This window comes from Poecile atricapillus, chromosome 2 (assembly GCF_030490865.1).
Source record: "Poecile atricapillus isolate bPoeAtr1 chromosome 2, bPoeAtr1.hap1, whole genome shotgun sequence".
Lineage (NCBI taxonomy): Eukaryota > Metazoa > Chordata > Aves > Passeriformes > Paridae > Poecile > Poecile atricapillus.
In genome coordinates this window covers 63,246,620-63,262,278 of record NC_081250.1, presented here as the reverse complement: position 1 = coordinate 63,262,278, position 15,659 = coordinate 63,246,620, and the positions used below count along the sequence as shown (strand labels likewise).

Below are 15,659 nucleotides of genomic sequence, written 5' to 3'. Positions count from 1 at the left end.
TTCATGCCTGGTGCATTAATTTCACTGGAGTCAGCTGCAGGGACTAACATAACCTCCTGCTAATTTCTTACACATTCAGGGTCACACCGACTCCTGCATCCCTGCTGCCAGGGGTGCTGGAGACACGTGGGTGTGTCATAACACACTATCCTTACCAAACGCTTTGGCGACATCTCCTGGGCAGTTGCATCCTCCATCCTGCACAAAGAAAAGAGACAGTGAGTGGCAGCGAGGTCACTCAGGGACCCAGTGAGCACTGGAGCTCTGCGACCTGCAGCACTGTGGCCCTTGCTCAGGAACAGCGTGTCAAGAGAGCTGACCGTGCACTTGGGATGTATCATCTTGGCTACGTTTTCAGGGAATCCAGATAATCCTTTCCACTGCTTACCTCCTTGAGGCTCACCCACTCTACTGTACAGTCTACTGACAATACCACTGGTAACAGCAGCAATGCAAATTCCTGACTGCAAGTTTCTAAATCCCAGAAACAAGAAAACAAAACCCCCTCTGATGATCTGAATCATCCCCTGCCATTTTAATGAAAGGCAGTGTGATGCAGAGGTACCATAAGCCTCAACCTTAAACCACCGAAGACATTTAAAATAACTTTCTCAGCACTTTACAATATATTAAAAGGTCAGAGCGGGAGGGGAAAGGGAATATACCATCAGTTATGATAGATTTTTATCTGATAATCTCTAACAAACCAGGTTAATACAATCTTTGGTAAGTGAAAATGAGCCTCTCATCCTACTCCTTACTGTTTGCTACGGGCTTGGTAAGGAAACGACAGCACTCTGGACCTTTAACATTTTAGACCTATGTATTTCAGTTTCAGTGCAATGCAGTATCTGATGAAGGGGGTTCAGCTGAGGGGAGGGAGGTTGTGTATGTGTGATAGAGCTGTAAAAAAGGAATGGCACACAGCAGAGCTCATCATGTGCTATGATTCTTTAGGATGTGTAAAGGTCTGAGCACCAGATGAAAGATCCTTTAGTCTATACACAGTCATTGTACCAGGAGAGCTCCCCATTCCTTTGATGATCTGGATCCGTTGCAGACAGCCAGCATCTTTCCTGCTTTTGAAGCTACCCCCACACTGGCCAGTTACCTCACGCTGTTTCACCTCCCTGTTGGCAGAAATGTGTGGCTGTGCATGACCTGTGGCCAAGCACAGCCAGACACCCCCACCATCAGCCACAATAGAGCTGGCTTTGATGGGCAGCTGGCAGCAGGGCTGTGGGTTAGAAACTCTGTGTGCCCAGAAAAGGAATCAGACACAAACTGAGCAGGTGGATCCAAAAGTGAGTGGCTTTTCAAAGGGCACCCCACTGCAAACAGCAGCTGGCAGAACTTTAAAGGCTTTTATTCCATTTGCTGATAACCTCTAGCACATTATGCCTTTTGTTGAGCTTAGACACCCTTGCTGTCAGCTCCAGGAACAAGTGCTGGGCTGACAGCTGAATCTCTCTCTCCTTTTAAGCACTCTGCTTGTGCAATTCTTTCCCTTTAACAAGTCTGTCATAGCCTGGAGGAGGGTGTGAGTGTGTGTGCATGTGTCAGGGAAGGAAGAGCCAGGGTAGAAAGAAGGGTCTAATAATCTTCAAAGAACAGTTTTAGGTCTCTTACTGTCTGAAGAGACACTGGCTTTGAATGCTCTCTGGTAGATGGGCTGCAGTCAGTTGTTTTTGGGTGGCTCGGTATCTGACCTTTGTAACTAACCCAGTAGTGGCAGTGATGAAGGTTTTATGAGGTACCATGAGAATGGGGGGGGCTCACTCTGTAACCATTAATCACCAGCTTCAAAAAATATCACTTTGAATGTTACAAAATGCTGAGCAGCTTAAGAGACTTGTCTAAAAGCTCACGGGTTACCATTTAAGATAAAAGGAACTGACAATGATGATTCACAGCCCTTCTTCATCTGTAGATGTCTCCAGTTAATTCAGATAAGCAGGTAAATTTAGTGATTCATAGAAAGGGAAACAAAAAGGGAACATACTAAGCAGTTATGTCAGAAGATGCTATATAATAAAACCAGATGCAGTAAAGCACTTCATTCCATGTGAAAGAGCAGGCTTTCTGTTTACAAACTAAGACTCTGCTGCTGCTGCATTGCCTTGGAAGCTTCCTCTTGAAATTCAGCTTGTCCCAACAGGGCCCTGGGCCTGGGTTCAAAATGACTTGTAGATGTAGGCTTCAGTTACAGAGCTTGCTGCAGGCTCAGCTTCTACCTCAGAATCCTGGGGAAATTTATCTGTAAAAATCTGCCTCTGAATTCAGGAGAACTGGCATAATACCAAAGTAAGACTACTGGAAAGGCTTACGGTCATGGAATCTGCAGACAGCATGATTCTGAGCCAAGTGGGTACTAGGGAGAAGGACACGGGAAAGCAGCTTTCCAGTCAACAGAATTACTTTCATGTGGCTGAAGTAATATTTTTGTCCTCAGTCTTGTTCTCCAGATAGATAAGCCATTTTACAGCAACAAAATTTAGCCCAAAGAAAAAAAAACAGCATGGAAAATCAGTATACACTGGTTGAACATTTAGTATTATATGCAATTTATAATGAGTTTATAACTATGATTTGTGTTTCAAGCAATCTTTATAATAAACTGCATAACCAGTGCTTTCTACAGTATCAGAAAACAGATAACTATTTATTATGCAGAAGATATATAAAGTATGTGGCTTATGCAGCAGTAAATACAATACATATGGTGCTTTATTCTGAACTACGTATACCACCTATATTTATGTCTGAAAAGAGTTCTGTGTGGAAAAAGGGACAGTATGGCAGTAGCTGGGTGAAGAACCCTTAGTCATTCTTTTCACTGAATGCTGGTGACCTATCACCCAGGCAGGGAGAAAGGGAAACAGGGATCTCTGTCAAATGATAGCCACATGAGAAAGGACACATGCAGGGCTGTTTTCCATTCCCCACATTGCTGGCTTACTAGAATATGTGACTGCCTCTCTGTCCAGCAGAGGAGTTCTCTGACCTACAAGAAACATCTCCAGCAGGCTCCCTCCACTGTAACTCACTGCAACACTTTCTCAAGGCCAATGGATTAGCAATGAAAATTGAGACTACTGGCTCCCAGGCAAACATCATGGGACAGAAACGATGCCTGTATCTTAGGGAGGGTTTCCTCTCTGCTTTCAGTGAGTCATGAAAGATTAATTTCTAAGGTGAGCATTGAGTCTTACAGATAATTTAGCATGAGGAAAGTAGCTGGTGCAATTTTACCTCCTACTTCTCTGTGTAAATGACTAGACAGACACCAGGTGTTCACTTGGACTATCATGTTTGCCTGAAAATTGTCATCTTCCTTGTCAAGGAATCAGTTCCAAAAAATACATGGTAACTTCAGCAACAGGAATGTTTAAAATCCCAGTTTGTGCTCCCATCCTAGCAGAGCTCCTGAAGATCAGGGTTCAGTCGTGCTGTGCTCTCTGCAGTGCCTATGCTGTGCTCAGCACCACCACTTCCTCATTCTGAGAGTAAGACTTCTTTTCCTTCATATGGAAATTGTACCAACATAACAAGAATAAGGAGTTTATTTGATGAAGGTACTGGACAAAACAGAAGTGGATACAAGAAAGTACCCCAAGGGACTAGCCCATATCACACCATTAGCTATAATTTCATGAAGCTAGCTAGGAAGCTTTGAATCTTTTCACATCCTTCCTGCTAGATCCATATTAACATAACAAAAATTGCTGTACACATTTTCTCCTGGGAAATTGACATAGATAGCTATGGTAATACTCTGCCTGTAGGGATTTCTTTTGGCCCAGGAAGAGTGTGCCCCTTCTTCAATCCCCAGAAAGACAGCAGTGAGACATTTTGAGCGATGCCATGTATACTTGTTGCCACCAGACCCAATTCTATACTTGAAATTGCTGCCATATGTTGTTTTTCTGTCATGAGGATTCCTCTCTTCCATGATAGTCTTCCCAGAGCTCTGGCAACAGCCATGCAGTCCAGCTTTTTCTTTCCCTAATAAATCCACCAACACCCTCTGAATACTCCAGAATTCAGGCATAATGTCCTTACCCTTGCTTTACTCTTAGATTGGGTGACAGTTGAGCTGAAGTGATGTTAGAGACTCCAGCCACAGCTGAAGGTATTTCTCTTGGCCCAGACAGGTATCAAATTGTCCTCCTATATTCCTCTATAGGAGGCTGATAGGTGTGGGATCACTGAAACCTGAACAAGTTGAGAACTGATCCATTCCCAAAGCAGGAGATACAGTATAGAACCACCTAATTTTTCAACAGTCTGAATACACACTCCCTGTTGTCTTGTAAAATCAGGATACCAGCATTCTTCTGAGGACTGCTAGTAGAAAATGATTATTGCAAAACTAGGATGGGTCTCTGAGCACCACTGCTAGGATGACACCTATACTTATCCAGCCTTCACAGCAACGAGTGAGGGTTTCATGCTCTATTGCACACATGTTCTGCTGTCTGTTACAGACAGAAACATTTGCAATACTGCCCAAGTCATAAAAATCACATACTGCTTCTCTTTTTTTCTGCAAAATTCATACAGAGGAGCCATAGAGAGGAGGGACTGCATATTCATTAACAGTAAAGAGCAAGAGAGACCTGACTATAACATGTTCCTTCTCCATAATACTCCAAGAGATCCAGTCAAACCCTTTGCCCATCCCCAATCAGTTTGTTTCCCTCTCATCTCCCTCCTCAACAACGCAACACAACACTCCTCCTTCCTCAGATGGATACTAGTCCCAACTGCGTCAAAGAAACCAAGGCCTTACAGTGATTTCACTTGGCAGTAGATCTAAAATCCAGTATGTGGTCTCTCCTAGGGTGGCAGAGGGAGGCTGCTGGCTGTGAGCACAGCACACAGGTGAGGCCCTGTGCCCTCCCCATGAGCAGCTGCCTCACAGGCAGCCTGCAGAGGCTGTGCCAGCCTGGCATGGCCAGGACACGCTGACTGCCTGTGTGTGCCCATGCACACGAGGCCTTTGGGTGCTGCAGACTGCCCTCTAGCTCAGTCTGGGGCCATGCTTACCAATTTACTTTCTCTCTGCGAGGTGAATCTGGTCTTGCAGACAAGAGTGGAAATGCCATTAGTAGGCAATACAGACAGATGCTCTTTTTCCTCCACAGGCTTGTTATTTCCCCAGAGCTTAGTGAGAACATAAGGGGCTCACGTGCCAGCTGTGCTCAAAAGAGCCACCTCAAACACTCCTGCCCCTGCGCAGAGAGCTCTGTGAGGATGCTATCTGAATCAATCCAACTAGGGCACAGATGGGCTCACATCATTTTACGTTGTGTTCCCCTCTACTGCCTGTCTGCCCCTCAGTCACACTCTGAGGAAAGTCATGTTTACATTCCACCCGTTTTTCAGAAGCCTTTCATAGGAATTACTGTTTGCTTCAATAGTGACAACAGTATCAAGCTTCCTATTCTGTTTACATAACAGCTTACTCCATTCCGGGAGAAAGAAACAGATTTTGAAAGTCATAAACAGGAGTGAGGTTCCCATGTCTTTTTAATGTTAGGGAGTTGGTTTCTTTGTATCTGGATCTCCACTGACTGTCCTAGGAGCTAATACAGGAGTCAACAGGGAATGACAGGAGGACAGGCTTTAACACGTAGGGTACTAGACTGTTTGATTCTCCTGTTCCACAACGATTTGCACAGTGGGAATCTGAGAGTGGTGATAGTTACTTACAGAGATGATATGTCCTTTCAAGCCATGTGCTGAGTCTGCACACTCAATAACAGCACTTAGCTGTGGATAGCCCACCCCTGTCTTAATCCGAGTGGTACACACAGAACCTAGACAAGAGAACAAGAGGAATAAACATAGCCCATTAGGATGACAGAAACAATACAGAAAAAATGTGTTTCTATTAGCATTATTTCTCTCTCAAGAAGTCTATATTGCCAGTGCTGGCTTCTCACAGATAAAAGGAAAGCACAGGAACTTGAGTTCTGAAATGCTCTCACGCCACTTCATGGGAGCTGTGGCTGAGTAGACTAATATCCTCCCTTTTTTCTCCAGGGCTAGTCCCAGTTTAGTTCTCATCAGTAATGCTTCTCAGTAAGGGAATTACTGCATCACAAGAAAGCAAATCTGACTGAGGTGCCTGAAGGGAAGGGAGAAAACGACCAGAATCACAACCTGAGGGACTCAGCAGCAGCATTTATTACCTGACTTCTTCTAATAAGTATTTTTATCTCTTTTCTGCATGTTTAGAGAAGTAATTCTCTGGCCAGAAACATTTGGTTTTGGGGAATATAAAAAAACCAGCACACAGTATTTAAAAATGAGATAAACAATCATCTGAAAGCTGTATAGTCCAACATCAAGGGAAATATATGAACTGTATCTAATCATCGAACTATATTCTTTATATCCATACACTGTACATGCATGTATAGAAAAAAAAATGTGTATATATGTGTATATATATACATATATACATACAATTTAATTACAGTTCAACACAGCAACATGGCTATAGACCTCTTGGAATACCTTCTCTATTTTTTTATTTAAATTGAAAGTCACAATGAGGACTGCTTTTTGCCAGTATAGGTCCTATAATTTAGGATACAGACCTAAAAGGTCTGCATGATAATGAGAATTTCAAAACAGATTCTGAACCAAATGCAGTGAAATCTGGATCCCTTCACTCAGCTGAAATCCAGATATACTCAAGCTACTAGTAAAGCAAAAGTTACCGAAGATCCTTCAAAGAACTGGCAAAGTAAAAACACTAAGAAGAATTCTTGCAAAATAGTAAGAAAATTAGTTTTAATATGATTTCCACAGGGCTTGTATTTTATAGTGTACGTAATGCTTTATAATAAATCACTGCCATTTTCCACAGGATGGATCATTATTTGGAAAAGAGCCTCAAGACCTGAGGGAGAAACATTTGTTACTTGTGGGTTTGCATGGTCAGCTTGTTCAGATCTGTTCAGGAAGACCTCCAGGGAAGACTATACAGCATTTACATCAAACATTTTCCATGTTTGAGGATACAAATTATAATTATTCTTCTTTTAAATCTGAATTTGTCCATGACAATTACACCATGAAATCTCTGTTATTTATTCTTCATGTATTTTGCAGTATTCATTGTTTGGTATCTTCCCGGGCACAACTGCAATGTTTATTACAATGTTTTCTCTGCTCCAGTTATCCATTCATGGACCATAACTATCTGGCACTGCAGAGTAAACAATCTGCCTGCACTGCACTGGCTGATCACAGCTATACTGTCAGTGGCATTTGTGTTAGCCACTTCAAAATCTAGCCCACATATGGAGACTCCAGCTGCAATCTAAGAAGAAAATAGCAAGAGAAGGAACATGTGAAGGAAGGCACAAGGAAGGGAAAAAAAAGAAAAAAAAAAAAAGGAAGAGGAAGATAGATAGATGATGGCAGTGTATGCCAGACAACAATATTGGGGAAGATAGGGAAAACAGTGTAAGAAGTTCAGGATCCTCTTGTTTATCCATGGAAATGTTAGAGTGATACATAGCATGTACATGCATAAATGCAAATTTTAGCTTCCAGGCAATAGTAACAGGAAGAGGCAAAGTTATCAGTATTTCACAATTGATGCCATTTCATCTTTGAAGACATTGACAAGAATAACCTCAGCTTCACAGAACACAAATCATAAATAATTTTCTATTCAGAAACCCATCTTTCCTTGATAGAAGGGGACACCTGAACACAGTATCCTTTGAGCTTTAGCTTGGATGACTCATCCTCTTTTCAACAGGCTAGAAAAGTATTCCCAAACACAACACATTATCAGTGATAATGTCAGGAACTCAGGCAGCCCAGTGTTTCCAATAACAGGTGTCTTCACTGACTGAATTGCAGTATGCAACACTGTGCAGTATGAAACTCCAGCACCCTGTGTATTTCTTAAACATACCGTGTGTGCAAGCTCACTGGTACTTCATTGAGCTGAGAGGATCTTGCATTGTAACAGGCAAGAAAACAGCATTATGCACTTACTCCATCTGAACAACTCCTCTACCAGTGGTACCAAAAGCCACCCTTATTTGACTTACCTGGTCCAATACCCACTTTAATAATATCTGCTCCAGAAATAATAAGTTCTTCTACCATCTCTCCTGTCACCACATTGCCTGCCTAGAAAGAAAGAACAGCATCACGTGTATAGGAGATCTCAAGACTGCTGCAGTAAAGACTAAAGATGATAATGTAAAGTTTTATCTAGAGCTTTTACAAGTTGAACTATACAGAGTATGGAAGAAAATAGTTAACCATACTGTTCCTTAGACATGCCACTGAGACTAAACCAGTCATACAGGTAAATTCTCCAATCAAAAGAATTTAACAATTAGTCCAGTAAACCCTGATACTTGGCATCCCATCAGGAGATCTGCTTTGTCATCCATCCCCCTAATCCTCACCTAGAGGCTCTCAAACACATCATCCCTAACTACAGGGGTTATTCTTCTCATATACAGTGAACTCCTCCACCTCTCCTGCCCTACCTATCTCTCCTGAACAGCCATGAGATCTCCATGCCTTTTGCCTAACTCACTTTACAGGAAGTTCAGATCTTGTTTAAAACACTGGAAAATATCTTTCTCCTTTACGATTCAGTATTTTGCTCACTGAAATTAAGGTACTATTCTTCTAATTTTGTGCATTGGTGCCAAAATTGGTATGAACATACAGACTATATAAATCTGAGCATTCACACCACATACATACATTTGGTTGTGGTGATGTTACTGGTTAAAAACAGGGGTTTGGTTCCCTCTGCATGACCTTTGCAGAGATACAGAGAGCATGCTGTTTAGGGTGACACCCTTAAGTTCTGAACTGGTTTGTGTTCTTTACTATATTTTTCCTTCCATTTCAACAGCTCTTTTCCTCCTTTTGCCTACATTGTTATCTTTGCTGAAAGTGAAGGCAGTTCTCTTGGCCTTTGCCTTGCTTCTTCTAGAAAACTTCTATTGGCTCTCCACACCCCTAATGAATTGCTTTGTCTTTGTCTGCCCTCATACCATACTTCCATACCATACCAGACAGATCTTTCTTGAACCTCAAGAATGAGAACTAACCACAGTGGTACAGGTGAGTTCTGTTATCACCAAGTTCTCAGGGCTTTACACAACACTTGTCTTTTCTATGGAAATATCTTGCCTGACACACAAAGAATGCATTTGCCTGTGTCACACTGGTGGCTCACAGTCACCATGTGATCTACTTATGCCTCCAGGAACATTTACCTATTCCAAATTGAAGCAGAAACTTGCAGAACTTCCCCTGATACTGTGTTACCTATTCCTAGAGTAAGGTTTTTCACACGTGGTTTATTGTGGCCCTCTTCTGTCAGAGCCTCGGCTGGGTACAAGGCATGTAGCAACATACCATGACATAAAGATTTTTCTGGTCCATGGATGCTGTGAATGCAGAGAATGCCAGTGTGATGAAATTAGATACATTTAATAAAAAGAAACTACAAAACAACCTTCTAGCACACACTTGGTAATTGGCTTGTAAAACTGGTGCAGTAAGTGCAGAGAGCTGCCAGTCTGTTTCTATTCAGTTAAAGAAACATTTTGATGCAAGCTCAGTGTGACATGACAGGCCCTTGCATGCGTCCAACTGTGGATCTGGTGGATCAGCAATCACAGTAAGGCTAGAGATTAATTCCCTTGCCAGGAGTATCCTCTATCCAGATGATTTTTGGGGAAAAGACAGTCTTCAAAGAGCAAAGATTTCAAATGACATTTGAATCCTATTCAGAGGAGATTTATGGGCTAAAACCTATGCTTTGAGTTACATTTGAAAACAAACTGTTATCCAGTGCATTTTCAGACCACGCTTTCCTCTCTGCAAAGGGCTGCACAAGGCAAATGAATGCTGACATAGCACACGCTGAACTGACTCACTACAGCTATACTAATTGCATTCCCATACTCTGAGGGAACATTGTAGAAGGAATGCAATCCTATAAATTGCACCCCATAATTTAAGAAAGATGTGAAGGTCTTTGAATGTGCCAGAAGAAGGTAGCAAAGCTGGTGATGCAACTGAAAGGCAGGTACTGTGGGGAGTGGCCAAGGCACTGGGTTCATCTAGCTTGGAGAGAAGGCGGCCAAGGGGTGACCTCATTGCTCACTACAGCTTCCTGAGGAGGGAAGTGGAGAGGGAGGTGCTGAGTTCCCCCTGGGATCCAGTGACAGGATGCATATGAATGGCTCAAAGCTGTGCCCCTCAGGGAGGTTCAGACCTGACATGAGGAATCAGTTCTTAAGCAAGAGGGTAGACAAACCCTGGAACAAGCTTCCTGAAGAGGTGGTCAATGCCCCATGCCTCTGTGTTTAGTTTCCCAGGTCTTCCCTCACACCTTTCCTGTAAACTGGAGTAACACCATCTTGCTTTCTCTGAGCAGGAACCTCCCCAGACTCCCCAAGACCTTTGATAGGTGATGAGAGGGGTCCTGCTCTAACATTTGCTAGCTCCTTCAGTACTCTTGGACAATTACCAAGTTTGGTTTGTATCTCAGCTCTGCGGCTTGTCTCACATCTACAGAACATTCCTAACTTGAAAAACTGCACAAGATAAATCTCGTTTTGCACATCAGCTGTTTTGCACTTTTACAAAAGACAGGCTATTCATTTCTGGAGATCTGAATTTAGATGTAGAGATGTTCAGAAAACCTCTTACATAACAATATTGCAGGACTTAGCAAGTGTTTGTAGCAGTACTGATATGGGCAGAGGAGGAAGCAAATTCTAAAGACCTCAATTAGTATTTTCTTAGCTTTTATTCAAATGTAACTACTGCTGAAGTCAACAGAAGGGTACCCAGGGAATACTGGGCAAGGCCTGTTCTCCCCTTAATGATTTCTGACTCCTATTTCACCATTTATTTATTTTTACTGAATTTTGCTTCCTCCTTTTATTAACTTGAAACAGCTGACAAGCCACCACCTGAAGTACTTATAAAAACAATGATAATATCAAGCAGCAATTTGTGGTCTATGATACAGAACCACTTAACTTTGCTCAAAAGAGCATGATATTGATTAAAAATAAAATAAAATAGAACAATCTGGAAATAAAGAATATATAATAGGTACAGTGTTTCAGCTAAGTGCTGCTTCCTTTCTGTTCAATGGTAATTTGTTAGTATATACTAAGTGCTGCACATTCCAAGGTGGGATGATGGAGTGTGCCACTTAGGACATGAGGGAAGCAGTTTACCTCTGGAAGGCAGATGACCACCTTTGCTGTATGACACACACCACATTACAACTTGGTGAAATACTGGAATACATTCAAAAGATTCATAAATAGGAAGGAACAAGTCAGTGGTTTCATGAGATTTGGGATCAAACATGTATTTAACTTAAACAGCAGTGTCTTCTTATTAGCAGAGCATAGAGGGTTGTCAAACTGTCTCTTCAGAAATGTTAACCAGACGTTTACTGTTAAGTTACTGCTAGAAAATGTTGGAACTGCATATGTTGGTTCAAAATGCTCATACTAGCAGGGAAAAGCACTTACGTCCCCAGCATACATTTTTTCCTGGAATGCATGTACACATCACTGATTTCTGTCTTTCTGAATCTGCAGATCCTTAACAAATTTTCAAGGAAGACGTGAAGCTCTACATAGCAGATTTCAACCTGCCAATGAGAGGCTTGCTTCTTTTAGGTACCTTCTGCAGACCTCAGAGAGCACAAAAAACCACTATGAGGGAGGCACAGCTATCTGTATGTGAAGAAACCCCAGTATGACAGCTAAAGGGAAATCAGTTTACTCACACTCAGCTGAACTCTGCTTTACTGAAACCAGTGCTTGCCTTACCACTGATACCAGTGTAAATTGAGGCAGAAGAGCATTTCAAGTCCCCACTGGTATGATAAAGCCAGAATATTTCAACTTTTAAAAAAATATTTAAAAAAAAATATGAAAAGGTCAATAAAGAAAGTCTGAGACTACAGTTAGAAATGAAACCCTCTCAAATTAATTTTAAATAATAGAACGCAATTGGAATGTGCACACTGAAGTCACTACAGACAATACACTTTGCAGTGTGTTTACACAAGTACTCAGGGAACACAGAAGTTGGTGCAAGTATTGTGATGTACCATCATTCAGTATGAGGTTTCAAGTGAACACTATCCTGGGTCATTCCAGCACTATCCAGGATGACTGAACTGTGGGTCAATAAATCCTCGCCTCAGAAAAGTCAAAGTTCCCTACTGACTTTAACGAGATCAAGATTTTACCTAACAGGATTATAAGGACTACGGCTTCTCTGACAAAGATATAAAATTAGTGAACACAGTAGGGAAGTGCCTCTGAATTTCAGTCAGGCATTTGATACTGTGTCTCATGAAAGCCTGCTATAAATATCAACTCATACTGCCTAAGACAGGAACACTGCTGCACTGATTGAAAGCTTCTGGCAAATGGCAATGGATCGAGCTCGGGAGAAGTGTCTATGACAACAGTTCTCAAACTTTCTTCTTGTATCCTAGAAGAAAGCACAGTCTGTGCCTCCACATTATCAGGAAGACGGCCAAAGGACACTTCCCACCCACAAAAGCAAGGGGTGCTTAACCATGAGATGGAGGGAGATGCCCTTTGCAAGGTGGCTGCCTGCATTCAGTACTGTGCCTGACCTGAGACAGGCTCAGCAGCATCACCCTCTCGTATCCTGGGATCCTGCCTGGCCCCTGTTCTAAGGCGTCAGCCCTGGTGGACATGCCACAACTGAATCTACTCTGGTGTGTGTTCCAGGGATGAACTGGGAGTGGTCTGCATGGCTTTCCCTGACTAATTCCTGCCTCCATCTAAGGCCCAGAAAAGTTCTGTTACTGACTCCAAGGAGGAGCAACAGTTTCTGGTTCCTGCTGTTTCCCTCTGCTTCTGCTTTGTAATTCAGCTTGTCTCCTTCTCTGGCCCACAATTTACGGGTGCTACTGTATCTCCAAGCGTGCTCCTGCTTCAGTCTTCTTCCTGCGACACTCCCTGACCCCCTCAGGGCTGTTCTTCTATGATGAACAGAGGAATACCACAAAAATAAAAATTCAGCATAAAAACTTGGCAAACCTTGCTGGCAAAGATAACTTAGCTTGTAAACTGACTTTCAGGTTGATGGAATAACCCTAAAGTCTACAATTAAACTAATAAACAAGGACTATGCAACCTGTAATATAAACGCTCTGATCCTCCATCATGAATGCTGACTGAATGGGTGATTCTCCTCAGGATCTTCCTGGTTTTAAGAGGCACTTGTGAGACACTCAGAAGACTTAAATATTCCTTCTTCCCCCATTCCCAACCTGATGAGTGATTTAAGACAAGTCACGTTGTACCTCTGTGTCCCTGTTTGTCTTCCCTCCCCTTTGTGTTCCATGGAGAACTGATCTTCTTTGTAAATTAATACAAAACGCAGTAATGAAAAAACCTTGTGTCAGAAGCAGGCAGAAGAAAATAAGGTCATGTGATTGTAAAGTAAGTATTTAAAAAGATAGAAGCATGCATTTGAAAGGCTGTTACACAAGAGACATATTCCATCTGCCAGGGAGTATTGGCCACGGAGAGTACTACATTAACCACAGCTGCTCTGCACATCCCCTGTGAACCTCAGAGCTGAACCCATTACGTGGCCCCTGGGAACACACATTCCCTGAGATCCAGGGTTGGGTTACTGTTCTGTGTTGCACTGCAGCTGACTGTGGAATGAATAGTCATGCTGAGGAAAGCAAACAAGACAGCCTGCAAGGTCCTGGAGATCACTTTCAGCTATGAGAAAGTGTTTTTATTTTTATACCTACTATTTAACTGCTAACCCTTTTGTTTGAAAGCCCCAACAGCAGAGAACATACTGCAGGCATAGCACAGACACATCAAAGCATTCAGAACAGGTAGCAGCAGGACATGTCTTCCAGATTACCATTAAAAGAAGCCTAGACCTGCTCCTGCATTTCAGCCAGGAACAGCTTCAAAAGGCCATTTGGGCACAGAATGGGAATTCATTTGGAAGCAGAGTAGAGGTGGGTGTCTCTAGTTGAATCAAAGACCTTCAGGGACCAAACAGACCCTGGAGGCTGTGGGAAACTGAAGGTTTTTGAACACCCCAAGTCTGTTAGCATGCTTTTAGGGGTGGAAATTATCAGAGATGAAAAACATAAGCCATATTGAAGCCACATTCAGAGAAAGGAGCTACAATCAGAGAAGGCAACTGATAAGGGCTGTAAATGTGCTCAAGCAGGTGGTGCTGTCAGGACAATGACACCTGAAGTAACAATAACCTTAGTCACAAAAGCAGAGACACTAGGAAGGCAGCAGAACAGTCATGGTAGGTGGATTAAACTGGTCTAAGAACCCTGGACTAAAATCTGGGCTTGACATCTGACTTTGACATTGACTTTTTCTGCCTTCTGGGGAATTCATCTTGGTTGATTTCCCTCCTCAGTCAGCAAAGTCAGCAATCTGTGGAGAGGTAGAGGAGGGCATGACACGCAATTTTCTTTCCACTCCTGACAGAGATAATCTTTGGCAATTTAAACTCCCTCCCACAACTCTTCAAAGACAAAGACACTGGGGTAATCATGTCACTAAGGACAATACTTCAGATACAAAGCAAGGAAACAGCTTCTTCCCTCATTGCAGTGTACATGAAGCAGAAAGCTCAGAAGGCCCACATTTATCATTTCATAGTTCCAAAATCTCTCTCCAAAGCCATGGGAAATATAACCACACCGAAATGGTTCCCACCTCTCCTGGCAGCTGTTGAAGAATGTCTATTCATTAGCCCATGACAACCCAGAACCCAACAAGCATCCCAGCTCACTTCACTTTTCCATCATTCGGAAGCAAGGACACTGCCTTCCTCTGACATGGGAGAAAGGAATGCATCCTCCTCTGAGCTGCTTGATGCATGTTATTCTCTAATGAACCAAGGGAGAATGCACACTTAGGAATAGTCTTATTTCACATTTACTTTACATACATGAAGCTTTATCTCTGGCATGGAAAGCAGGCAAGTCTTGCCTAAACACATGATTTCTTGCTGCACTGGCTTGAAGAAAGGCTGGTAGCCTTATTACAGATCTGCTGCTTGTTTGAGGATTTCTGCTATTCTCATGGAAACAATTCAGACACATCTTTTCAAGAGCTCTTGTAAAGCAGCAGTTGTGCTCTGCTGCCAGGAGTTCCATGCCCATATGCAAACACCCTATTCTTAGCACAAAAGGGCTCAAGGAAGCATGGAACTAGCACTCTGGGACGGGATAGTAACATCACAGAAAGCACCACAAAAAGCCCTAGCACTGACCTTTTTACTCTCTGATAATGCTGTTCACAACTACCCAACATCCCTCTCACTCTTATCACGGGCAAGGATCAGTCTGCATTGAGCTGTCTTCATAGTGATCTAACAGTCATTGGCTCCAGCTGGCCAGAAATGTTGGCACGCTCCCACAGCAAACCTCTGCTTGAAATCACCCAAATCAACCTGTAACACTTAATGATTAGAGGTCTCATCTAGTGGGGGAAGGACATGTGCAGGAAGCGAATTGGATCCACCCAGTCCTCCATGCCAACTTAATCAGACAGCTGTATCAGAGTACACACTAAACATTCCCACAG

At 42.6% G+C, this 15,659-nt stretch overlaps 1 protein-coding gene across 3 annotated transcripts in view; it reads right to left on the bottom strand.

Annotated features, from left to right (window-relative positions):
- Nucleotides 1–15,659, bottom strand: part of GMPR (guanosine monophosphate reductase) — a 41,441-nt gene that overhangs the window by 18,652 nt on the left and 7,130 nt on the right. For all 3 annotated transcript variants that reach the window (XM_058831308.1, XM_058831309.1, XM_058831307.1), the window contains 3 exons: nt 8,082–8,163; nt 5,716–5,822; nt 156–198 (listed from right to left, as the gene is read on the bottom strand). In XM_058831308.1, the coding sequence (XP_058687291.1) occupies nt 156–198; nt 5,716–5,822; nt 8,082–8,163 (232 nt within the window). The remainder of the gene's footprint in view (nt 1–155; nt 199–5,715; nt 5,823–8,081; nt 8,164–15,659) is intronic.